Here is a 25928-nt window from a genome sequence, read left to right as displayed (position 1 = left end):
TGGGAAGCACATTCCAATGGGCAATTAATTACTCTTCCTGGGAAGAACTTTCACCACACCTCAAGCCCAAACCTCCCCTGGCACAGCTTCAGACTGTGTCCTCGTGTTCTGGTACTGGCTGCCTGGGACAAAAGACCAACCTCTGCCTGTCTACAACCTCCCTTCAGGTAGTTGTAGAGAGTGATAAGGTCACCCCTGAGTCTCCTCTTCTCCAGGCTAAGCAACCCCAGCTCCCTCAGCCTCTCCTCACAGGGCTGTGCTCCAAGCCCCTCACCAACTTCGTTGCCCTTCTCTGGATTCGTTCCAGCAAGTCAACCTCCTTCCTAAACTGAGGGGCCCAGAACTGGACACAGGACTCAAGGTGTGGCCTAACCAGTGCAGTGTACAGGGGCAGAATGACCTCCCTGCTCCTGCTGGCCACACTGTTCCTGATACAGGCCTGGATGCCATTGGCCCTCTTGGCTGCCTGGGCACACTGCAGGCTCATGTTCAGCCTACCATCAACCAGCACCCCCAGGTCCCTCTCTGCCTGGTTGCTCTCCAGCCACTCTGACCCCAGCCTGTAGCACTGCAACACTTAACACTCCCAATGTTCACAGGTTTCTGAAAGTCACTAGCTATGGCAGCTGTCTTCTGCTTGCATCATGAAATCCTACTTCACTCTAGCCAAGCTACAAGCTAGCTTAAAAAAAAGCCAACACTATCCACCTCCAAATTAAGCTCTCCTTCACACTATTCACTTCCCTGTGCTCGTGCAGCTCAAAGAGCTTCTGCTTACATGCTACATGAGCACAGTGTAGTTTCAGATACTGCACTACCAAAAGGACACTGGAAAGGCTTGCTATCACCAGGCAAAGGGAAGGAAGGGATGGTGCAAGAGGTAAGGAAATTACAATCACATTTATCCTTGATTCCTCCACAGGGGGTTGGATGCTTTCTGTAGGAACAGGCAATACATAGGGCAACCCTGCAAGCACCTCCCAGAGAGGTAACAACAGAGCTCTTCCAATTACCCCTCTGTGCACTGCACAGCAAACTGACAGCAGTAGTTTACCCTGGAGATGCCAGCTCCTTCTCTAGCCAAAAAGACCATGAAGTGAGTGGTCTGCCTCTCCCCTTCTCTTGGCCCACTTTGTGGCAACAGTATAGAATCACACAATAGAATCACAGAATCGACCAGGTTGGAAAAGACCTCAGAGATCATTAAGTCCAACCTATTACCTAACACCTCATGGCAACTAAACCATGGCTTCAAGTGCCAAGTCCAATCCTTTTTTGAACAATCACATGATCACAAATTATTTAGTCCTCTGGGCTTTTAAACTCTGTACATAGAACAGATTGTACAAGGAAGGTGATCAGAAGCATACAGGGTCAGGGAAAGGTCAAATGAATGCATGAAATGGGGAGTGGTTAATGTAGAACCCTAGAAAATCACAGAATCAGTCTGGTTGGAAGAGACCTCCAAGATCAGCAAGTCCAACTGATCACCCAACCCTAACATAAGGTCTCCCCTGAGCCTCCTCTTCTCCAGGCTAAGCAATCCCAGCTCTAATCCCTGGGGCACACCACTAGTGCCTGGCTGCCAGCTGGCTGTGGCACCATTCACCACCACTCTCTGGGCTCAGCCTCCAGCCACTTCCTAACCCAGCTCAGAGCTGCTGTCCAAGTCAGGGGCTGACAGCTTGGCCAGGAGTTTGCTGCGGGGAATGGTGTCAAAGGCCTTGCTGAAGTCCAGGCAGACCACATCCACAGCCTGCCCCACATCCACCAGGCTGTCACCTGGTCATAGGAGGAGATCAGGTTGGTCAGGCAGGACCTGCCCTTCCTAAATCCATGCTGGCTGGGCCTGATCCCTTGGCCAGCCTGCAGGTGCTGTGTGACTGCACTCAAGATGACCTGCTCCATAATCTTGCCTGGCACTGAGGTCAGGCTGACAGGCCTGGAATTCCCTGGTTCCTCCTTCCGGCCCTTCTTCTGGATAGGCATCACACTGGCCAGCTTCCAGTCATCTGGGACCTCTCCAGTGAGCCAGGACTGTTGAAAAATGACGGAGAGCAGCTTGGCAACTCATCTGCCAGCTCTCTCAGCACCCTAGGACAGATCCCATCCAGTCCTGTTGACTTGCGGTGATGCAAATGGCTCAGCAGGTCCCTTACTGTTTCCTCCTGGATTACAGGGGGACTATACTGCTCTCTGACTCCATCTGCCAGCTCAGGAGGCCAGGTGGTCTGAAGACAACATATCCTGCTATTGAAAACATATCTACACACATGGAATGGCAGTGCTACAATGTGCAAATGAAGCCTGGCTGCGCTCCATTACATTGAAAGAGGCAGTGCATAGGCAAGTCTGTTACAGTGTTGTTGTGCTACACCAATAGTATTACTCATAGTATCATTGTATCAGTCAGGGTTGGAAGGGACCACAAGGATCATCGAGTTCCAACCCCCCTGCCATGGCCAGGGACACCCCACACTACATCAGCCTGGCCACAGCCTCATCCAGCCTGGGCTTAAACACCTCCAGGGACAGGGTCTCAAACACCTCCCTGGACAACCCATTCCAGCGCTTCACCACTCTCATGGGGAAGAACTTCCTCCTCACCTCCAGCCTCAATCTCCCCACCTCCAGCTTCATTCCATTCCCCCTAGTCCTATCACTACCTGAGATCCTGAGAAGTCCCTCCCCAGCCTTCTTGTAGCCCCCTTCAGATACTGGAAGGCCACAATTAGGTCACCTCAGAGCCTTCTCTTCTCCAGACTGAACAGCCCCAACTCCTTCAGTCTGTCCTCACAGGAGAGGTGCTCCAGCCCTCTGCTCATCCTCATGGCCCTTCTCTGGACACCTTCCAGCACCTCCAGATCCCTCTTGGAATAAGGCCTCCAAATCTGCATGCACTACTCCAGGTGGGGTCTCAGCAGAGCTGAGCAGATGGGAAGAATCACCTCCCTTGCCCTGTTGGCCACACTTCTCCTGATGCAGCCCAGGATCTGATTGGCTTTCTGGGCTGCACACTGAGAGCTCCTGGTGAGCTTCTCCTCCCCCAGTACCCCCAAGTCTCTCTCCTCAGGGCTGCTTTCCAGCCAGTCCCTGCCCAGCCTGCATTTGTGCCTGGGATTGCCTTGACCCAGATGCAGGACCCTGCACTTGCTCTTGTTGAAGCTCCTGAGGCTGGCTTGTGCCCACCTCTCCAGCCTGTCCAGGTCCCTCTGGATGGATCCCTTCCCTCCAGCTGTCTGCTGCACCACACAGCTTGGTGTCATCAGCAAACCTGCTGAGGGTGCACTCAATGCCACTGTCCATGGCACCCACAAAGATGTTGAACAAGCCTGGTCCCAGGACTTATCCCTGAGGGACTCTGCTTGTCCCTGGCCTCCACTGGGACATGGACCCATGGACAGCCACTCTTTGGGTGTGACCATCAAGCCAGTTCTGTATCCATCTAGTAGTGCACCCATCAAACCCATGTGTCACCAGCTTGGAGACCAGGATGTGGTGGATGTGGCTTTGCTCAGGTCGAAGGCTTTGCTCAGGTCCAGGTAAATGACATCAGTTGCTCGCCCCTCAGCTGTTAATGTTGTCAGCTATTAATGTTGTCATCTGTTCATACTCCTCACAGACCACACATTTTCCTACTGAAGATGATCTGTAATCTTCACACTCCTGCATCTAGAACTTCACCTGGTTCAGAGAGACTCTCAATGGTTACCAGGAGGCATTGTCTGTTTTGTTCTTACCTTCTCTCCACTGGAGTAGAAGAAATAACGCAATCGGACGATGTTGCAGTGATCCAACTTCCTCATAATCTGCAGCTCTCGGTTCTGAAACAAGGCAAAGGCAAACAATGAGAAAAACTCCTGTCTCAACCAGGTTAGGTAACAGTAATGAACACCTTAACATACAGGAGCTAACACAACTAAGAACACATAAGGTTGGAAAGAGGCAACAGCTGTCACACGTTTATTAGTCTGCTTTCCAACGACTTTATCACTGAGTCTCTCACCACCTTTGAGCACATTTTCCCTCTAAAATAAAGTTCACCAAATCCAAAAATTACCTACTGTCCCAGTTTGAGGCCAGGCAGATCCTCTCTCGCCCCTGAGAGGGGCAAAAGAAGGACACTCACACAAATGGATTGCAGAAGTGATGGAAAAGCAGTGAGTGTTGTACAGAGAGCTACGAGCATAGTGACAAAAGAAACCCCAAGCGTACAGAATCCCCTTGCAGCATACCCAGGAGCTTCCCAACATTTTCCTTCTCCCTATCCAAAAACCCCCAGGGCTCTTTCTTCCCCCTCCACTGCTAGGCTGGTCTCAAGACTGGTCTGAGACTGCCTCCCCCTCTCCCCCACCCCGCTTTCTCCTCCTGGCATTAGGCCTAGCCAGGCCTAAGAGGCCTTGAGATACTCCCTCACCATTACCAGATAGGGAAAATCTCTCACAGGAGTAGGGAGAGAAGAAAGTGGATGTGAGAGACTTTGCAGACAGATTTATAGGGTGCAGGACATTATGGGTATGAAATAGCTATTTCTTGTGCCCACCCACTGGGCTGGACACTGATGACACCAGAGGTGTATCTTATGTGGCAGAGGCAGGAGGCACCCAGCCTGAACTGCTGCACCTACCTACATTAGTGAAATTCTAGTGGTATAAAAAGGCAAGAAGATACTGGCTTCCCATTTTTGTGTCCTGATCTTACAGAAATCATGAGCTAGAGAGGCTGGAAGCCTGCCCCCACTGATAAAAGCCTCCTTACTGCCAACTGAACGAACACAACGTAAAAGCAAACACAGCATCTCTGCCTCCATGCCTCCCCTCCTCCAGGCTACCAACAATGATGGAGCATCATTTCCTGCACCACCCTCTCTGCAATACCAACAAAAAGCACCTGAAATCGAGTGGGCAACTCAGTTTCCACTTCTGTTCAAGGAAGGTTCAGGCAGTGTTGTTTTCCTGGTTTATAGCAACCTGAAAAAAGCTGCTGAAATCAAAATCAGTGCGTCCCATACAAAATACACCGAGGGCTTCGCTGCACTGCCCACTGCAACTGTGCCCGAAACAAATAAGGGATCTTGGAACCATGGAATGCTTTTCCAGTCTGGAAAAGACCTTTAAGATTGATTTCAACCTTTCACAGTATCACGGTATAACTAAGGTTGGAAGAGACCTTGAGGATCATCTAGCTCTATCAAGTCTGGTGCCGAGTGCTGCACTTTGGCTATGGCAATCCCATGCAGAGCTACAGGCTGGGGTCAGAGTGGCTGACAGCTCCCAAACAGAGAGGGACCTGGGGGCGCTGATCGACAGCTGCCTGAACATGAGCCAGCAGTGTGCCCAGGGGGCCAAGAAGGCAAATGGCATCCTGGCCTGCGTTAGGAATAGTGTGGCCAGCAGGAGCAGGGAGGTCATTGTGCCCCTGTACTGTGCACTGGTTAGGGCGCACCTTGAGTCCTGTGTCCAGTTCTGGGCCCCTCAGTTTAAGAAGGACATTGAAACACTTGAAGGTGTCCAGAGAAGGGCAACGAGGCTGGGGAGAGGCCTTGAGCACAGCCCTGTGAGGAGAGGCTGAGGGAGCTGGGGTTGTTTAGCCTGGAGAAGAGGAGGCTCAGGGGTGACCTCATTGCCCTCTACAACTACCTGAGGGGTGGTTGTGGCCGGGAAGGGGTTGGTCTCTTCTCCCAGGCAACCAGCACCAGAACAAGAGGACACAGTCTCAAGCTGCACCAGGGGAGGTTTAGACTTGAGGTGAGGAGGAAGTTCTTCACCGAGCGAGTCATTCATCATTGGAATGTGCTGCCCAGGGAGGTGGTGGAGTCACCATCCCTGGAGGCGTTCAAGAGGAGATTGGATGTGGCACTTGGTGCCATGGTCTAGTCATGAGGTCTGTGTTGAGAGGTTGGACTCGATGATCCTCGAGGTCCTTTCCAACCTAAGTTATACTGTGATACTGTAAAGCATGTCCCTTAGCACCACATACCTGCATCTTTGAAACACCCCCAAGGGATAGGAATTCAACCACCTCCCTTGGAAGCCTTTTCCAGTGTTTGAAACAAATAAGGGATATTGGAACCATAGAATGTTTTTTTCAGTCTGGAAAAGACCTTTAAGTTTGATTTCAACCTTTATCTAGCTCTATCAAGTCTGGTGCTAAAGCATGTCCCTTAGCACCACATACCTGCATCTTTGAAACACCCCCAAAGGACAGGAATTCAACCACCTCCCTTGGAAGCCTTTTCCAGTGTTTGATAATTCCTTCAGTTATAGCCTTGCCTTACAGCCTAACATAAAAATCACTGCAATGTTGAATTGTAGGTATGAATAAATACAAGCAAGCAATATTAGCAGAGCTATGTTTGTTACACCTCATCCCACAGCTGTTGCTACAATACTCCTTTCACCTGGAGACTTGATAGGGTGCTTGATGCCATGGTTTAGTTGATCAGGTGGTGTTGGATGATAGGTTGGACACGATGATCTTGAAGGTCTCTTCCAACCTGGTTTAATCTATTCTATTCTACTCTATTCTATTCTACTTCTATTCTATTCTATTCTATTCTATTCTATTCTATTCTATTCTATTCTATTCTATTCTATTCTATTCTATTCTATTCTATTCTATTCTCACATTTACACACCACCCTTTCTCCTTCCGCAGCTACTATACAGTCTGTAGCTTCCAAGCTAGAAGATACTCCCATTTTCACTTGGTTCACAGGGTTACTAATCATGCATCCCAACAAGCTAGGGCCAGTACACTAAACTATTACTAACTAAACTGCAGTGTGCCCAGCCAGCCAGGAGGGCCAATGGCATCCTGGCCTGCATCAGGAACAGTGTGGCCAGCAGGAGCAGGGAGGTCATTCTGCCCCTGTACACTGCACTGGTTAGGCCACACCTTGAGTCTTGTGTCCAGTTCTGGGCTCCTCAGCTTAGGAGGGATGTTGACTTGCTGGAGCATGTCCAGGGAGGGGCAACAAAGTTGGTGAGGGGTTTGGAGCACAGCCCTGTGAGGAGAGGCTGAGGGAGCTGGGGTTGCTTAGCCTGGAGAGGAGAAGGCTCAGGGGAGACCTTATTGTTCTCTACAACTACCTGAAGGGGGGTTGTAGACAGGCAGAGGTTGGTCTCTTCTCCCAGGCAACCAGCATCAGAACAAGAGGACACAGTCTCAGGCTGCACCAAGGGAGGTTTAGGCTGGAGGTTAGGAGGAAGTTTTACACAGAGAGAGTGATTGCCCATTGGAATGGGCTGCCTGGGGAGGTGGTGGAGTCACCATCACTGGAGGTGTTCAGGAAGAGACTGGATGGGGTGCTTGGTGCCATGGTTTAGTTGATTAGGTGGTGCTGGATGATAGGTTGGACTCAATGATCCTGAAGGTCTCTTCCAACCTGGTCTGGTCTATTCTATTCTATTCTATTCTATTCTATTCTATTCTATTCTATTCTATTCTATTCTATCCTATCCTATCCTATCCTATTCTATTCTACTGGTCCTACTAGCATCATTAAGTCTGGCCAACTTCAGGAACATTTGGGAAGAAAATTCTTCAGCCAGCACACGTTTTCATACTTAAATGCAGAAACCTAACACCTGCTCTGCAGGGTGCTGCTGTTGAAAGGAGGTGTTTATGTTCTGTTTATCAGAGGGTCACCTATGGTGCCCTATCACTATGATTAAAGCTTAAGGAACTCCACAAGAGCAACTCACAGCTTGTAACGTGAACACGGTTACAGAGTCTGCTTTTAGTTCCTCTAAGCCATGCAGCCTTAAAAAGGGAGGTGTTAGATGGGATGCAGTACCACTAATCCTATCAGCCCTGCCACCCGCTGACTGTAAGAGTACCTCAGTATTAGCTAGCTCTTCACAAACACAAGTGACATCTCGCACAATCATCGGTTGGCAATTAGCCAGCTGGTACTTAAGGACAAAGCAAGTCCTTCCCCCAGCCTGCCTGGCTTTTGAACAGATTAAAGCCTAAGTCTGTTAGGTGCACACCTCTCTATCCCAAAGAATGAGAAGAGAAAGTAAGAGGAAGCAGGGAGAGAGCTCTGAGGCTTTCATGTAACTCCTGAAATCCTATGAAGTGAGTTTGTCAAAGGGGACTACAGACTTCATCACAACCTCATCAACAAGCTTCCCATCTCAGGGACAAAAGCATTCTCCTGGTGGGAACACCTCCAGTATTCTGCACTTACTCACTCTTTATTAAATGCTATCCAAAAGAAGGCAAATTTGAGCAGCATGGCTGGGTTCCTGTGATGCAGGGGACAGTCCAGGCTTCAGTCCAACAGAAAGACCTCAGGCTCTCTTGTCTGAACTGCACTGCCACTGCTGGCTCAGTAGAGTCTCCTCGGACCTCACAACCTGGGGCAGATTTCAAACATGGAGCTCAAGCAGAGGTGGCTCTCTAGATCACATTGTTCAGCAAAACACCAATTATGACAAGAGATTAATTTCTCCAGCTGGCTTTTACAGCCCTTAGTGTTACAACAGGACTAAACCTAACACCACACCTTCCACCACCTCAACTAAATCCCACCAGCACCTCACAGCACAGTGTAAGGCAAGTCATTTCCTCTGTTCTCCCACTGGCTGTGAGATAGGAGTAATGCCTTTTAACCTCATGGAATTACTGGGAGAAGCATGAATAGTCTAAGCATTAATGTACAAATATTTTGGCACTATCTCCACTAGCTTCTTAAAATACCCATATGCACTCTAAGTCAGGTTATCACTTCATGTCCTTTAGATGGTTTTTCTTCTTCCAGCCAGTATATACACATACTATCACCAGCAGCTACTCCAACACTAAGCTTAAGTTATATTTATACTACAGTATCTTATCCTAGCACAGGCACAGTCTGTGCCCACTGATACCTTCCACTGATCCATCTTCCTCGGCTCTCATCCTGACCATCTGCTGCAGCTGCACAAACAGTGCTTCAAGAGGTGCTGATATCAAGGCTAACTCATAAGCCAGTTACACAGTAACCTATATCTCCCATCCCGTGACTAGACAGAAGGAAGCAAATTTAAAGCAGTCATCTTTGTCAAACAGTCATCTTGGCCATCTTAAAACCAAGCTGACTTCTACTCCAAATTCCCTGATGGAGTTAACTGCAAGTACTGTACACTGCACTGGTTAGGCCACACCTTGAGTCCTGTGTCCAGTTCTGGGCCCCTCAGTTTAGGAAGGAGGTTGAGTTGCTGGAAGGTGTCCAGAGAAGGGCAACAACGTAAGCCCTATGAGGAGAGGCTGAGGGTTGGAACACAAGCCCTATGAGGAGAGGCTGAGGGAGCTGGGGTTGCTTAGCCTGGAGAAGAGGAGACTCAGGGGAGACCTTATTGCTCTCTACAACTACCTGAAGGGAGGTTGCGGACAGGCAGAGGTTGGTCTCTCCTCCCAGGCAACCAGCACCAGAACAAGAGGACACAGTCTCAAGCTGCACCAGGGAAGGTTTAGGTTGGATGTTAGGAAGAAATTCTACACAGAGAGAGTGATTGCCCATTGGAATGTGCTGCCCAGGGAGGTGGTGGAGTCACCATCACTGGAGGTGTTCAGAAGGAGACTTGATGGGGTGCTTGGTTGCATGGTTTAGGTGATTAGGTGGTGTTGGGTTGGACACGATGATCTTGAAGGTCTCTTCCAACCTGGTTAATTCTGTTCTACTCAAAACAGTTGCAAAGTTTGAATTGGCAGGGAAATAGCTACTGATACTCATGTAACAGACTGATGCTTTAAAGAATTCATTTTGTCCTCACACAAATACTGCAAGTAGTTTCACTTCAGATGTATTTCCCTGTATCTCAATGACAGCTTTTGCACATCATCACATGGGCTATTAATTACCAGCACACAAATGCATGGAGGGGGGAAACCATACCAGATTATAAGCAGGAAACCTTTAGTGAAACGTGACAGATGTCCTACACAGAACAAGAGAGAAAACAGATGTCTAAATAGAATGCAAACTAAACCCACTTCAAAATACACTCATGAGAGAGGCTGGCAGCTTACGATCAAAATACAAGGTGGACAAAAACAAAGCTCCTCTCTACCCTCAACTCAGCATTTTTGTCATCCAAAAGACATGGATATAAAGTCAAAGGCTCAAAGACACTGTTTTCAATTTACATGAAGAGAAGGGCTTGATTTTCTTACTTCAAGAACTAAGCCTGGTAAGCAGAGAAGAAAGGAGTACCACTCAGCACCAGCCTCACCACAAGGGAGACCTCCACACCAAAACAGAGCTTTAGAATAAACCTTTATTTAGAATAAACCAAACCAGGTTGGAAGAGACCTTCAAGATCATCGTGTCCAACCCATCAACCAATCCAACCCACCCAAACAGCTAACCCATGGCACCAAGCACCCCATCAAGTCTCCTCCTGAACACCTCCAATGACGGCGACTCCACCACCTCCCTGGGCAGCCCATTCCAATGGGCAATCACTCTTTCTGCTCCTGCAGCACATGTTCCCTTGAACAGCCACAAACCAACAGGCCCATGAACTGTTTACTGAAATCTCTGTTGCAGTTTTTTTCTCTTTTAAACTAAAAGAGGCATTTTATCCAGAACACAAGGGGCTGCTGACACACAACTATGTAAGACTGCTTTATGACCAGCGCATTTGAGCCCTTCTCTTCCCTACTGAAGCAAACCCAGCGTGGTAACACCATGTTCATGTCTGAAGACAACTTTCCCACCCCAGACTGCCTGTATCTGATGTATTGCAGAAATCTCCTTGCTCATCAAGGTTAAGGATTTGTTTAAAGGTTGCCAAGACAACATCAGACTTATAACTTCAAAGCACAGTGAACAAAGCTCATGCATGAAGACTCATGAAATCCCCAAAGTTAGGCTTGATTCGTCCTAGCTGTGATAACGCTACAGCTGATACAGAACCACCAAAGCAAGACTACTTCCGCCCCACTACTGCAATCTGTTATTACAAACTAGGACAGCCATGGCCCTCTCCAACACACATACCCCCTTCTCTCCTCTGCCACAGGTTTCTGGTGCTATGCCAGTTTGCATTCAGCACCACCAACCTGGATCTTCACTTTTTAAAAAGCAAACCAAAACACCTCCTCTTTTTTCCCCTCCCTGTTGTTACAAGAGGGGTTAAAATGATTGGATCATGAGAGATGGTGCCTGATGGACTTTATTTAGAATAAAACCTTTATTTAGAATAAACCAAACCAGGTTGGAAGAGACCTTCAAGATCATCACATCCAACCCATCAACCAATCCAACACACCTAAACAACTAACCCATGGCACCAAGCACCCCATCAAGTCTCCTCCTGAACACCTCCAATGACGGCGACTCCACCACCTCCCCAGGCAGCCCATTCCAATGGGCAATCACTCTCTCTGTATAGAACTTCTTCCTAACCTCCAACCTGAACCTCCCCTGGTGCAGCCTGAGACTGTGTCCGCTTGTTCTGGTACTGGCTGCCTGGGAGAAGAGACCATCATCCACCTGTCTACAACCTCCCTTCAGGTAGTTGTAGAGAGTGATAAGGTCACCCCTGAGTCTCCTCTTCCCCAGGCTGAGCAATCCCAGCTCCCTCAGCAGCTTCCTCAACTGGCCCAGAGCAAATGAAGGACTCCATGATCTCAAAGGTCTCTTCCAACCTGGTTAATTCTATTCTGTGCTGTTCTAAGGTGGAAGGTTTGGTACAGTTCATGTCAGCATGACATTATTCATATATACCTAATGAAGTGTAGAAACATCAACTGTATCACAGTATAACTAAGGTTGGAAGAGACCTCGAGGATCATCGAGTTCAACCTAACAACACAGACCTCATGACTAGACCATGGCACCAAGTGCCACATCCAATCCCCTCTTGAACACCTCCAGGGATGGTGACTCCACCACCACCCTGGGCAGCACATTCCAATAGCCAATGACTCTCAGTGAAGAACTTTCTCCTCACCTCCACCCTAAACCTCCCCTGGTGCAGCTTGAGACTGTGTCCTCTTGTTCTGGTGCTGGTTGCCTGGGAGAAGAGACCAAGGATAGGGCTGGGCTCTTTCCAGCAGTCCCCAGTGATAGAACATGGGGCAATAGACACTAACTAGAACAGAGGAGGTTTCACTTTAAACACAAAGAAAATTGTTTTCCTGTGACAGTGCCACAGCTCTGACCAGGCTGCACAGAGATTGTGGAGTCTCCTTCTCTGGAGACTTTTAAAACCCATCTGGACACGTTTCTGTGCAACCTTACCATGGAATTTGTTTGGCTTGGAAAAGCCCTCTGAGACCATCCAGCCCAACCAGCAACCCAACACCACCATGGCCACCAAAACACGTCCCCATGTGCCATGGCCACAGGTTTCTTGCACACCTCCAGGGATGGGGACTCCACCACCTCCCTGGGCAGCCTGTGCCAATCCCTGACCACTCTTGCAGCAAAGAAATTGTTCCTCATCTCTAACTTATCCTCCTGGCTCAATTTCAGGGTGGAAAGGAAGCCTGCAGCAAGCAGGGATCGGGGGGGGCTTTGCCCCATTGAACTAGATCAAGGGGCTCCCTTTGTGAAGGAGAATCAATCTATGATCGAGCAAGATGTGCTGAGGGGCACCTGGGCAACAAGCAGCACCCACTGGCAGTGGTGGGATGATGCTGCTGTTGCTGGAAGGCTGATGCCATGCCAGCAGCTGCCACCCTACAGAGCAGCAGGAGGGTGCCTCAGCCTGGCCAGCACCACTTGCTCAAGGCAGGCTCCGAGCTGGAACTGCAGCCAGCTCAAGGGCTGGAGTGTCTGCAACGGTGCTCAGGAGGCTGCTGAGCAGGGGAAAGCAGCAGCCTGCATGGTGGTGGGAAGTGGAGAGATGAGCAGAAAGGAGGTCAATGTGGGGTTGTGCCAGCAACCTGCTCTGGGTTTTAGTAAGGGCACTGGACTAGATGATCTCCAGAGGTCCCTTCCACCCCCTACCAGTCTGTGATTACAAGAAAACCAAAGCAAAGGCTCCAAATCCAGCTTCATGTCAGTATTAAGCTTCACAACACTGCCACACTTTCCACTATTTGCCCTCATGTAAAAACCTGGTAATTAAGATCCTGAAGCCACAAATGGCCACATACAACAGGGTTGCACTGAAAAGCATTGCTGAAACATTGGCCTATGAACACCCAGAAAGTCAGAGGCACAAACTGCCTGCGTCAGCTGCGCTCTAGCCAAAATTTATTACTGAGCACAGTGACCTTCAGCCCTGGCACCAGTACAGATCAGGGCAAACAGCATCTGCTCTGAGCAGGGCAGCAGGCAGGATGTGCCTGAGGCCAGTGGGCAGGATGGGCAAGGCTAGAGCAAGTTGAAGGTGCAGGGTTCAAGCAAGGCTATGTGGGGCCACGAGTGCTCCCCCTGTCCAAACTCATGATTTATCACTGCTCGGCTGAGATCAGAGCACAGACAGGAGCAGGGAGAGGGAAAATGGGCTTGAAACTGAAGTAAAGAAGTCACACAAATGCTCAAAGTGTTAACCTTTTAAGAACTAGATAGACTGGAACTCCAACCATGCAGGAATAACTGAGCTGACAAAGGTATACTGGATGAAAATCTGAGATACCAACATATACCAATGAGGCTGGGGAGAGGCTCAAGCATGAGCCCTAGGAGGAGAGGCTGAGGGAGCTGGGGTTGCTTAGCCTGGAGAAGAGGAGGCTCAGGAGAGACCTCATTGATGTCTACAAGTCCCTGAAGGGTAGTTGTGGCCAGGAGGAGGTTGGTCTCTTCTCCCAGGCAATCAGCACCAGAACAAGAGGACACAGTCTCAAGCTGCGCCAGGGGAAGTTTAGGCTGGAGGTGAGGAGAAAGTTCTTCACACAGAGAGTTGTTAGCCATTGGAATGTGCTGCCCAGGGAGGTGGTGGAGGTGTTCAAGAGGGGACTGGACATGACACTTGGTGCTATGGTTTAGTTAGTCACAAGGTTTTGGGTGATAGGTTGAAGGTCTTTGAGGTCTTTGCCAACCTTGTTGATTCTATGATTCTGTGATTCTTTGCCAACCTTGTTGATTCTATGATTCTGTGATTCTACCCTCTTCCTACCCTATCAGTTCTTTTTATTGTATTACTGCCCCAAATAAGCCTGAGCATTAGCCAAGATGAGACAATGTCATTACATCCCTTTCACAAAGGGACCATGCTCTTTGAACTTCTGAGCTTGTCCCCTAGGTAGTCAGCAACAACCACCACCAGCCTACTCTTGTCAGAGCAGGACAGTGTCCCCACGCTCAACTTTTCTGCTTCATACAGCTATTGCACACAGTTTCCTATAACTGGAGACAGAAATAGCTTACTTGTGTTAAGAGAACATACAAGCCTCAGTCTCTTGGGAGAAGAGAAGAAAAATTCTCACTCTTATTTCATTTTCCCCCTGCACCTCAGCAGTCAGAAGCCAAATTCTTTGTTAGCTCCTTGCCGCCTCTTTGAATGGAAGTGGAGTTTGAGAGCCTCTCAGAGGCTTAGTGCCATCTCTAAATTTCTGCCAGCCCAGGAAGCTCAAGACTAAACCTGGAACACAGATTGATTTTCGACATCATGTCACATCTAGATCACAACCTGAAATTCACTCCATCCCTGTTCAAGTGCTTGTTTCAAGTGTTGTGACCTGATGAACCAGCTCGCTACTACAGCAGCCACTGTACTCTGCCAGGGGCGAAGCCAGATGCAGCAGGAATCACAGAGCACCCGAAAGAAAAGGCAGAAAACCAGAACTAGGTCTGAAACTCAGAGCAATGGTTCAAGTCCATTAGAACACTGAAATAAAAGTGCAGGAAGGAGTATAATTGAAAGGAAAAGTGTTTGCTAGAAGGCAGCCTTATGCTCTCAGAGATAAGAGCCATCCTTTTTCAGTGACAACACAGAGGATCTCTGTTGAAAAACCTGGAGAAGAAAACCCATTTTCCCTTCACAGAAAGAGCAGACACATTTTCCTCATGTTTTGATTTTTAACTCTTCAGCTGGGAAGAGGAAAGTAAAGGGATGAATGCCTCTAACATCAATCCTCAGCGTGTCAGTGGCAGCCATAGCAACTCACACCTGCAATCACAATAGGTTGCATGCAATTAATCTATTAACCAACTAAGTTCCAATCTCCTGCAGCCATGAGGCATTTGCTGGGCTGCTAATCACTGTGCTATTAAACATTAATGGAATGCTTTATTACTCTTGGCCTTTTCTCCTTGCATGTGATGCAGCAGCTGTTTCATGCAGACACTGCAAAGGACTCCACTAAACAAAACCAACTTCTCCTCACCCTCCAAAGAAACCATTTAGTTATTTAGGGAGCAGGTAAGTGCAGCCTCCAGTGTTCATTTTCCCCTTGTCTCAGGACTATTGCTACATGACATGGAGCTGTCTGATGTCACTGGCCAAGAGAGGCTTTTATTTCTATCAGAATGCAAGCTTCTGGCTCCTTAAGACATTAAAAGAAACACATAAATTGGAAGGACACACAAGGAAGGGCGTGGGGGGCAAAAGGCAGATGAAGACTGAGCAGAGAGCAAAGGAGAAGTGGAACTAGCAAGGGGAATTAGCTGCCTGTAGATGACTATTTGCCAAGCAGAATTAAATCTTCCAGAAATCTTAATAATGAGCTCCCAGATGACCAAGCTTTTCAAAGGTTAAGCATTCTTTACTGCATTCTGAGGGAGACTGGGCAGGTCCTTCGCAGGGGATGGGGGAATGTGAGAGGAAGATGGCTCAACTCCAGCAGGGGAAAGTAAAAGCAGGGACTTACACTCCTTATACATTTATATAAGCCCTTCCCCCCTCAAATTCCTGACAGGTTCTCTACCCTTGGTTTGGTAAGCTTGTCATGAGCAAATATCAGCCTTTATTAGTTACTGCTATAATTTGAAATCACCATATGTGCATATGAGGCCTGAGATAAGCCTAGAATAATAAATACCCTACAACATCTGAGCTGATAGCCACTTGTGCAAGAATGCTTCAACTCTTCACAGTATCACCAAGGTTGGAAGAGACCTCAAAGATCATCGAGTCCAACCTGTCACCACAGACCTCATGACTAGACCATGGCACCAAGTGCCACATCCAATCCCCTCTTGAACACCTCCAGGGATGGTGACTCCACCACCTCCCTGGGCAGCACATTCCAATGGCTAACAACTCTCTCTGGGAAGAACTTTCTCCTCACCTCCAGCCTAAACTTCCCCTGGTGCAGCTTGAGACTGTGTCCTCTTGTTCTGGTGCTGCTTGCCTGGGAGAAGAGACCAACCCCTTCCTGGCCACAACCTCCCTTCAGGGAGTTGTAGAGAGCAGTGAGGTCTCCCCTGAGCCTCCTCTTCTCCAGGCTAAACAATCCCAGCTCCCTCAGCCTCTCCTCATAGGGCTTGTGCTTGAGGCCTCTCCCCAGCTTTGTTGCCCTTCTCTGGACTCATTCCAGCAACTCAACATCTTTCCTAAACTGAGGGGCTCAGGACTGGACACAGGACTCAAGGTGTAGCCTAACCAATGCAGAGTACAGGGGCGCAATGACTTCCCCGGCTCTTGTTCTTCATAGTTAGATAACAACAATTCAAACTTCTCTATATACATAGCTTCATATTCAAAGGCAGGAGCACATTCTTCTGGTAGCCACAACAATTTCCCCAGCTGACTTCTGCTGGGTGAAAGGAATCTAGCATACACTTGAAAGGAAAAGCAAAGCCAGTGATGTCAAAGTCCAAAGCCACTCTAAGCTACAAGAGAAGTTTCAGCTCGACTTTGCTGAAGTAGGTTATCAGGCGTCCTGCTGGAGGTTTTTCTCCTTAGTCAGCACCAGCACTTTGTAAACATTCTCCCATTTTTCAAGAAATCATTTTCTTAGGCTAAATGGTGTCAACATCCCTGAAAGGAGAAGGCTAAGAAATCTTCCAGCCTAAATTGTCCCTGAAGAAAGAACATAAAGAAGAGGAGTAAGCTTTAATAACTATTTGCCCAGCAAAGGGTGTGGGTTTATGATGGAGCTTAAAAGCAGAGACTGCTCTATGCTTAGAGTCACCAGGTAGTGACACTAAAAAAAATAGAGAACTCCAAAAGAAAGGAGCAGAGATTTTTTTTCATGTCAGATGGCACACACTAGCCACATTTCAGAAGGCTACACCGCCCCCTCACAGGCTTCCAGCCTCAGGGTTCCCAAGAACCAGGTCAAAAGGGACCAACAGAGGGTGGGGGCAACCTAACTCCCATAAAGGCCAACCCTTCTGCCCCCTCTCCTAACTCCCATAAAGGCCAACCCTTCTGCCCCCTCTCCTAACTCCCATAAAGGCCAACCCTTCTGCCCCCTCTCCTAACTCCCATAAAGGCCAATCCTTCTGCCCCCTCTATCTGCAAAGATCCAGAATGTTATGGACTCAGATGTTCCCTTTACTGACTCAGGTAAGACAGCTCTGAATTCAGGCCTACCCCAGGGTAGGTGTCATAAGCAGTGTCTCAGGAGTACATCACAATGAGAGGCAGTCTGATTCATGAACAGCAGCACCTTAAACTTGTAGGGCAGAGGTAGCCCTCCCTGCCTAGATGTCCACTCCACCTGCCTCCTCCAGAGTGCTGCTGTCCCTGCAGCAAGGAGATGTGGGTGGCTCAGTAGACCCCACATGATTTACAAGCACAGACATTACCAGGACTAAGGTTTAACACATTCACTAGGCTGCAAATGGCACTGATGGAAGGGCTGATTCACAGTCACTTCAAAGTTTCTGCTGCAGGGGCAGCAAGTGCAATAGCCATCCCATCTGCCACTCCCACAGAAGTCTTCTCTCTTCTTCTCTTGCAAGGATCTCCTCACTAGCCCCTCTGTCAGGTAACTGGGCATGCCTACAGAGTTCAACTTGGACCAGCAAGTTTTCAGGGAAGGAAAACCAAAAAGCTGAAATAATAGCTGGGGACTCAGGCAGTAGTGGCAGAAGCCAGAGGATTCTGGCTTCCACCTTGCTCATGGATATAATCCTACAGTGAATAAAAAGAAGAACTGATAAAAACAAGAAGCTAAGGGAACAGAGACAACTTGCTCAGACCAATCATCTTGGCACCCAACTGTTCAACAGCAGCCATCATTAGATGGTTCCCAGATGGGCTTTCTAGTCATCTGGGACCCCAAAACCTGGATGCATGGACAATTCACTGCCCTTACAGAGCTGGGAAATCATTTTCAAACATGCATTTGTAAAATGTAAGAGATTCCCCATGAGGAGAGGCTGAGGGAGCTGGGGTTGCTCAGCCTGGAGAAAAGAAGGCTCAGGGGAGACCTTATTGCTCTCTACAGCTACCTGAAGGGAGGTTGTAGCCAGGTGGGACTTGGTCTCTTCACCCAGGCAACCAGCACCAGAACAAGAGGACACAGTCTCAAGTTGCACCAGGGGAGGTTTAGGCTGGATATTAGGAAGAAGTTCTTCCCAGAAAGAGAGATTGGCCATTGGAATGTGCTGCCCAGGGAGGTGGTGGAGTCACCATCCCTGGAGATGTTTAGGAAGAGGCTGGATGGGGTACTCGGTGCCATGGGTTAGTTGATTAGTTGGTGTTGGATGATAGGTTGGATGTGATGATCTTGAAGGTCTCTTCCAACCTGGTCTGGTCCATTCCATTCCATTCCTGATTATCAGAAGAGACCTAAGACTGAAAGCTAGAAGCTTCACCTGACTATCCAGAGTTAGTCTCTGCAGACCAACAGTCACAGGAGTAAGGTCTGCAACAGTGTTCTTGGAAGCCAGAACAGTTAGTTTTGGAGAGGAAAGTTCCTGGGATAGCCTCTGCTGACAGGAGGATTAAGCAGCAACATCCTCACTGAAAATTCAAAGAAATACTCCCTGCTGCCTCATATTTCCAAGGAGTTGTGTCAGTCAGAGCTGAATTCATTTCACCATGACACCCTCTGACTACTGAACAATGACATTCAATAACTTCTTGAGACCAAACTATGTAAAGGGTGCTGAGAGCCTTTTGCATTCAGAATTCCAATAATGTGAAATAATGAAGTTACTTCCTGGTGAGGACCTGGCACTGCCTGCTCACACAGGCAAATGCTCCCTGCACATCCTAGTGTTTACTGCATACAAGGTTAAGACAGATTCAGCTCCAGATGTGGTGGCTCTGATTTAAACAGAAAAATCTAATTCAAATAGATTTTAAAGGTCAACCAGTTAAAGCTTCCAAAGGTGTTCAGTTGGACAGCTGAATTCAGAAGGCTCTCAGCCTAATTTAATTCCCTTCAAATCCCATCATCTGCTCAAGAAGTCACCTACAGAATCATTACCTACACACAGACCCATGCAGACAAGCCAGTAGGACAGGATACCACAAGCTCAGTGCTCCACCAGGTAGGGACCTCCTACTAGCACCTGCACACAGTGCTGTTTTGACCAGTAAGGTGGACCCCTTCCAAGAGATACTGATCAGGTTACCTCCAAAGAAGAGTCCTCACACTGTTTATCCTTCCTGCTAATTGATGGTCTTCATGCTGCCACAGAAATTGCTCAATGAGTACTCTGACTTATGTCTCCAACACTGCAGGCAACCCTCAACATGCCCTAGTTTGGCTGCACTTTCTTGTCCCACTAGATCTGTTACCCCTATGTATAAGTAGGTAACCTCTAGGCAGTCACTGAAGCAGTCTTTGCCAAGCAGGATATTTATTAGAGTATCTAAAACCCATGTCCTTTTCCACCCTGGCCCAAGTTAGGTTGGCTTTTCAGGGGAAAAAAGGGAGAATGTATGCATTGTACCAAGGCTCTTGACTGTTTGCTCTGGCTCTTCAAACACTCCAATCACCTATACTGTGATTTCCAGCACACTGTGGTAAGAGTGTTTCTGTTTCATGTGCTCTCATGCTGCTGCTTTTGGAGGGATCTAACTGACAAGTGAATAGTGTTAATAACCCCAGTACAGTCAAGGGAGCTCCAGGCCTCAGAGACAGGTAATGCCAGTACAGGTTACTGTGATGCAGATCTAACAGAAACACCTAACCTAGAAAGAATATAGTACTACTTAAAAAACAAACAACCCCCCAAACAAACAAAAAACCACCACACCAAGACCCCCAAATAAACACAACCAATCAACAAACTACAAAGCTTCTAATCATTGCAGGTGTTGATCAGTTAGAGGGTAGAAGGGATATCCAGAGGGACCTTGCCAGGCTGGACAGATGAGCAGAGTCCAACAGGATGGCATTCAACAAGTCCAAGTGCTGGGTGCTGCACTTTGGCCACAAGAACCCCATGCAGAGCTACAGGCTGGGGTCAGAGTGGCTGGAGAGCTGCCAGGCAGAGAGGGATCTGGGGGTACTGATTGAGAGTAGGCTGAACATGAGCCAGCAGTGTGCCCAGGCAGCCAAGAAGGCCAATGGCATCCTGGCTTGCATTAGGAATAATGTGGCCAGCAGGAGCAGGGAGGTCATTGTGCCCCTGTACACTGCACTGGTTAGGCCACACCTTGAGTCCTGTGTCCAGTTTAAGAAGGACTTTGAGACCCTCAAACCTATCCAGAGAAGGGCAACAAGGCTGGGGAGAGGCCTTGAGGGCTGAGGGAGCTTGGATTGCTTAGCCTAGAGAAGAGGAGGCTCAGGGGAGACCTCATTGATGTCTACAACTACCTGAAGTGAGGCTGTAGCCAGGAGGGGGTTGGTCTCTTCTCCCACGTAACCAGCACCAAAACAAGGGGACACAGTCTCAAGCTGTGCCAGGGGAAGTTTAGACTCAAGGTGAGGAGGAAGTTCTTCACAGAGAGAGTTGGTAGCCATTGGAATATGCTGCCCAGGGAGGTGGAAGAGTCATTATCCCCGAAGATATTCAGGAGGGGCTTGGATGTGGCACTCGGTGCCATGGTTTAGTAGTCATGAGGTGTTGGGTGACAGGTTGGACTTGATGATCTTTGAGGTCTTTTCCAACCCTGTTGATTCTGTGATTCCATGAACTAGAAAGTACCAGCTCCTACCATTTTCTAATTTTACAACTCAGAACTGCTCACTATTTTTAAAGCATGTTCAGCAGAGAACCACAGAGGAAAAACCAATTAAGTATATAGCCTCATTTTCAGGAATTCCTGAGGAATCTGTGCTCACCTCAGATGCCCTGCTCTACATCCTGCCCCTCCCTGTCACACTTCATCTGCAATGTGCTCGCGCTGTTGGTCACTATCCGAAAGCAGAACAACTGCATCCACCTTAAGGCACTGAACTGAATTTTCCTAGTGATCCCCAGCCTATGCACTGCATTGCCTGTCTAAGGGAGGTTGTAGACAGGCAGAGCTTGGTCTCTCCTCCCAGGCTACCAGCAACAGAACAAGAGGACACAGTCTCAGGCTGCACCAGGGCAGGTTTAGGCTGGAGGTTAGGAGGAAGTTCTACACAGAGAGAGTGATTGCCCATTGGAACGTGCTGCCCAGAGAGGTGGTGGAGTTACCATCACTGGAGGTGTTCAGGAGGAGATTTGACAGGATGCTTGGTGCCATGGTTTAGTTGATTAGGTGGTGTTGGATGATAGGTTGGACACTATGATCTTGAAGGTCTCTTCCAACCTGGTCTGGCCTATTCTATTCTGGAGCAGTAAACTCCAAAGTGCTCAGGTGCATTCCTACACACTTACTCTAATTCCCATGTTAGCCAGCAGCACATCTTTTCACAGTTTCCTCTGTTACTTAATAGTAAACCCAAAGTTGTGTACTGAGGGGCCTTACTGGCTTCACACAGCCAACAACCAGGCTGGATGAGGCTCTGGCCAGCCTGATCTAGTGTGGGGTGTCCCTGCCCATAGCAGGGGGGTTGGAACTAGATGATCCTTGTGGTCCCTTCCCACCCTGACTGATTCTATGAATTCATTTAATCAATCTTAATATAATTCTTGCCAAATGAAGTGATCAGTGTAAGAGAGGACCCTGACACTCTGCTGCTGAGGATGCTGCCTGGACTAAATGAGCTGCTTGAGCAGACTGCTCCTTTAACACTGCCTGTAGTTTGTCTCCCATTTAATACCACTCATTTCATAATTCTGCAGTGACAAATGGAAGGAATTGATTCAGGGCTTGTTCCAGATAATGAGGAACTTGTCCTGCAGCAACAAACTCTCTCTAAAATGTTAGAGGCCCTGAGTGTGCAGCTAGTAGCAGATTTTGATAAGTGGCAAGAATGGAAATGAGAAAACCAGAAGCCCATGGCAGGGGGGTTGGAACTAGATGATCCTTGTGGTCTCTTCCAACCCTGACTGATTCTATGAACATGAACATTCACTATGAACTTTGAAAGAAAAGAAGTCCTCCTCTGTACCCCTGCAGAAAGAACACACAACTGGTGGCCAGCATGGGTGGGAGCTCAGGAAGACTATGCTTGCACCCCCCCCACACCACACTGCACTGCTCCATTTCAGGGACTAACCAGCCACAAGTTATTCCATTCATAATCAATCAACATGCTTGCACTGTTACACTCATCTGGTATAAATGAGATGCCTGTTTTCAAGCCCAAAACACTGGGTGCAACCTTTATGACTCATCTGTCTGATGACATTAAACTAATGCACAAGATGAACACAAGGGCCTGCCAGCTCAGTCTGATAAGCAGATTCTTGGACAGATCTTCAAGTGAAGAAGGAAAGCAGGGAAATCTTTAAGACACTGAGGCAGACATTCTGGTTTCATGCTCATTTGAGAAAAATTAGAAGGGAAAAACAATCAAGGAGGGAACTGCATCCCAGGTCTCTGCAACAGAGAAAGCTCTTCCCAGAGAGAGTTGTTAGCTGCTGCAATGTGCTGCCCAGGGAGGAGGTGGAGTCACCATCCCTGGAGTTCAAGAGGGGACTGGATGTGGCACTTGGTGCCATGGTTTAGTAGTCATGAGGTGTTGGGAGACAGGTTGGACTTGATGATCTTTGAGGTCTCTTCCAACCTTATTGATTCTATGAATTAAACCCAAGTAAAATCCAATTGCAGACAGATTCAGCTGTTCTTCTACATAAGCATTGCCAGGCTTCAGTGATTCAGACTGGATGTTTGTGTTTTGACTAGTGAGCTCAGGACTAAATAGTCTAACCACCAGGGCTGGGCTTTCAAAGGGACAGCACAAATGAGGAGGTGAAATGGGCACTTATTTGGCCTCTACCAATTAGACCTGGCTTCAAATTTAGAAGCACTGGAGTATATACGTGCATGGAGCCTGGATATTTGCATCATGACACACAGAGGACTCTTGCTTACTCACCCCCCTTCATTATACCAGGCACTACACAAACAGAAACCCACCCTGGAGAGAAAGCAAACTGCATTTCACTTAGTTAAAAATGTGCAACATGTATTTAAAAATACAATTAACATCATGCCTCACATTTCACCCTAACAGGAGGGTGAGCTCCCTTCCTTGCTCCTGCCAAAAAACACTATTGGCATAGCTCCTTACACACATGGTTTAGTCATGAGGTCTGTGGTGACAGGTTGGACTTGATGATCTTTGGGGTCTCTTCCAACCTTGGTGATTCTGTGATTTTAAGGGAACTATCAGCACAGTACCAAAGCATCAAGCCCTGTAATTAGTTTTCCTTGATTAAGTACATTCCTCATTACATTTCCAGGAATATTTCTTCCCCTGGGTTATTGCATGATACAGCTCTTACAAAGCTGCTTGAAATCAAATTCAGTTTTACATCCTGCAGTAGCTCACACAGGCATCTAGGTCATCCAACAAAACCTCAGAGTCTCCATCATCCTTCCAGACTAGTCTTGGGCACCAAATTTCATTGCATACTGCAGACAGAAAATATGAGGGGCAAGAGCCAAACTACAGCAGGACATAGAACAGGATAGAACAGGATAGAACAGGATAGAACAGAATAGACAAGGTTGGAAGAGACCTTTGAGATTATCAAATCCAAGCTCTCACCCAACACCATCTAATCAACTAAACCATGGCACCAAGCACCCCATCCAGGCTCTTCCTAAACACCTCCAGTGATGGTGACTCTACCACCTCCCTGGGCAGCACATTCCAATGGCCAATCTCTCTTCTTATGAAGAACTTCTTCCTAACATCCAACCTAAACCTCCCCTGGTGCAGCTTGAGACTGTGTCCTCTTGCTCTGGTGCTGGTTGCCTGGGAGAAGAGACCAACTCCCACCTGGCTACTGCCTCCCTTCAAGTAGCTGTAGCCAGCAATAAGGTCTCCCCTGAAAGACACAGCTAATGACTCCCCATCAAGACAAACCAAGCTTTTCCTGGAAAATGTGCCATGTAAAGTAGCAGAAAAATTATTTTCTGCATTGTAGAGGCTAAAAATAAATTGTGCTGGTCACTGACATCTCTTCTCACTTGTCCCAGGGACCAGGAAGTATCCATGTCACAGGAAAAACCAGCAGCGCTGCTAATTCTGGAGTGTGCCTGACAGTCTGAAGTGCTTCTGTCTCTGCACTACAGATGCTTGACTAAACATTTAAAACAGCTTCCTTTTTATTCTTTTTCCTATGCCTTGCTACTAATTTTCAGAGCAGCACTGGGCAGTGTGTAGTGCCTTTAGCAGCAAAGAAGACAATCACCAATTATATGACTCTCAAAGCTTTCCAGCAGTTCTCCAGAAGCCAGGCGCCAGCTGGCTCTGAAAGGTCAGGGCTGCTCAGGAAAACACAGTGGCAATCAAAAACAATTCCTTCCACATCTGCTTAAACCTGATTAGGTTTACTGAATTTTATTCACCCCTCTTCAAAGAGGACCTAGGGACAAACCCCAAAACAAACAAAAAAGCTGTAATTTGTGGCGTTAAGGGACATGGTTTAGCATCAAGCCTGGCAGAGATATGTAATGATTGAACCTGCCTGCTGGATGTGGGGCAGGCTGTGGTCTACCTGGACTTCAGCAAGGCTTTTGACACTGTCCCCCATAGCAAAATCCTGGCCAAGCTGTCAGCCCATGGCTTGGGCAGCAGCACTCTGAGCTGGGTTAGGAACTGGCTGGAGGCTGAGCCCAGAGAGTGGTGGTGAATGGTGCCACAGCCAGCTGGCAGCCAGGCACTAGTGCTGTGCCCCAGCGATCAGTGCTGGGCCCCACCCTGTTCAATATCTTTATTGATGATCTGGATGAGGGGATTAAGTCACTCATCAGTAAATTTGCAGATGACACCAAGTTGGGGCAGGTGTTGATATGTTAGAGGGTAGAAGAGCTCTGAGAGGGACCTTGCCAGGCTGGACAGATGGGTGGAGTCCAAGGGCATGAGATTGAAGACAGCCAAGTGCCAGGTTCTGCACATTGGCCACAACAACCCCATGCAGTGCTACAGGCTGGGGTCTGAGTGGCTGGAGAGCAGCCAGGCAGAAAGGGACCTGGGGGGTACTGGGTGACAATAGGCTGAACAGGAGCCAGCCATGTGCCCAGGTGGCCAAGAAGGCCAATGGCATCCTGGCCTGCATTGGGAATAGTGTGGCCAACAAAAGCAGGGAAGTCATTGTGCCCTGTACTCAGCACTGGTTAGGCTACACCTTGAGTCCTGTGTCCAGTTCTGGGCCCCTCAGTTTAGGAAAGATGTTGAGTTCCTGGGACTACCTGAAGAGGGGCTGTAGACAAGTGGGGGTTGGTCTCTTCTCCCAGGCAACCAGCACCAGAACAAGAGGACACACTCTCAAGCTGTGCCAGGGGAGGTTTAGGCTGGATTTTAGGAAGAAATTCTTCACAGAAAGGCCATTGGGATGTGCTGCCCAGGGAGGTGGTGGAGTCACCATCACTGGAGATGTTTAGGAAGAGACTGGATGGGGTGATTGGTGCCATGGTTTTAGATGATTAGATGGTGTTGGGTGATAGGTTGGACTCGATCATCTCAAAGGTCTTTTCCAGCCTTTTTTCTATTCTAATCTAACTTGATTATCCTAAAGGGCTTTTACAACCAAAATCCTTCTGTGATTCTATTCTATTACTTAAAAGATTTTAAACAAAGCCAAATGGGAT

At 48.2% G+C, this 25928-nt stretch overlaps 1 protein-coding gene across 2 annotated transcripts in view; it reads right to left on the bottom strand.

Annotated features, from left to right (window-relative positions):
* Nucleotides 1-25928, bottom strand: part of GSK3B (glycogen synthase kinase 3 beta) — a 198187-nt gene that overhangs the window by 82118 nt on the left and 90141 nt on the right. For both annotated transcript variants that reach the window (XM_068165938.1, XM_068165939.1), the window contains exon 3: nucleotides 3741-3824. In XM_068165938.1, coding sequence (XP_068022039.1) covers nucleotides 3741-3824 — 84 coding nt within the window. The remainder of the gene's footprint in view (nucleotides 1-3740; nucleotides 3825-25928) is intronic.

Source organism: Melanerpes formicivorus, unplaced genomic scaffold (genome assembly GCF_026170545.1).
Source record: "Melanerpes formicivorus ecotype bairdi unplaced genomic scaffold, bMelFor1.0.p_v2 SCAF_95, whole genome shotgun sequence".
Classification (NCBI taxonomy): domain Eukaryota; kingdom Metazoa; phylum Chordata; class Aves; order Piciformes; family Picidae; genus Melanerpes; species Melanerpes formicivorus.
Note: the sequence above shows the minus strand (reverse complement) of the source record. Positions and strands in the feature narration are given on the sequence as shown.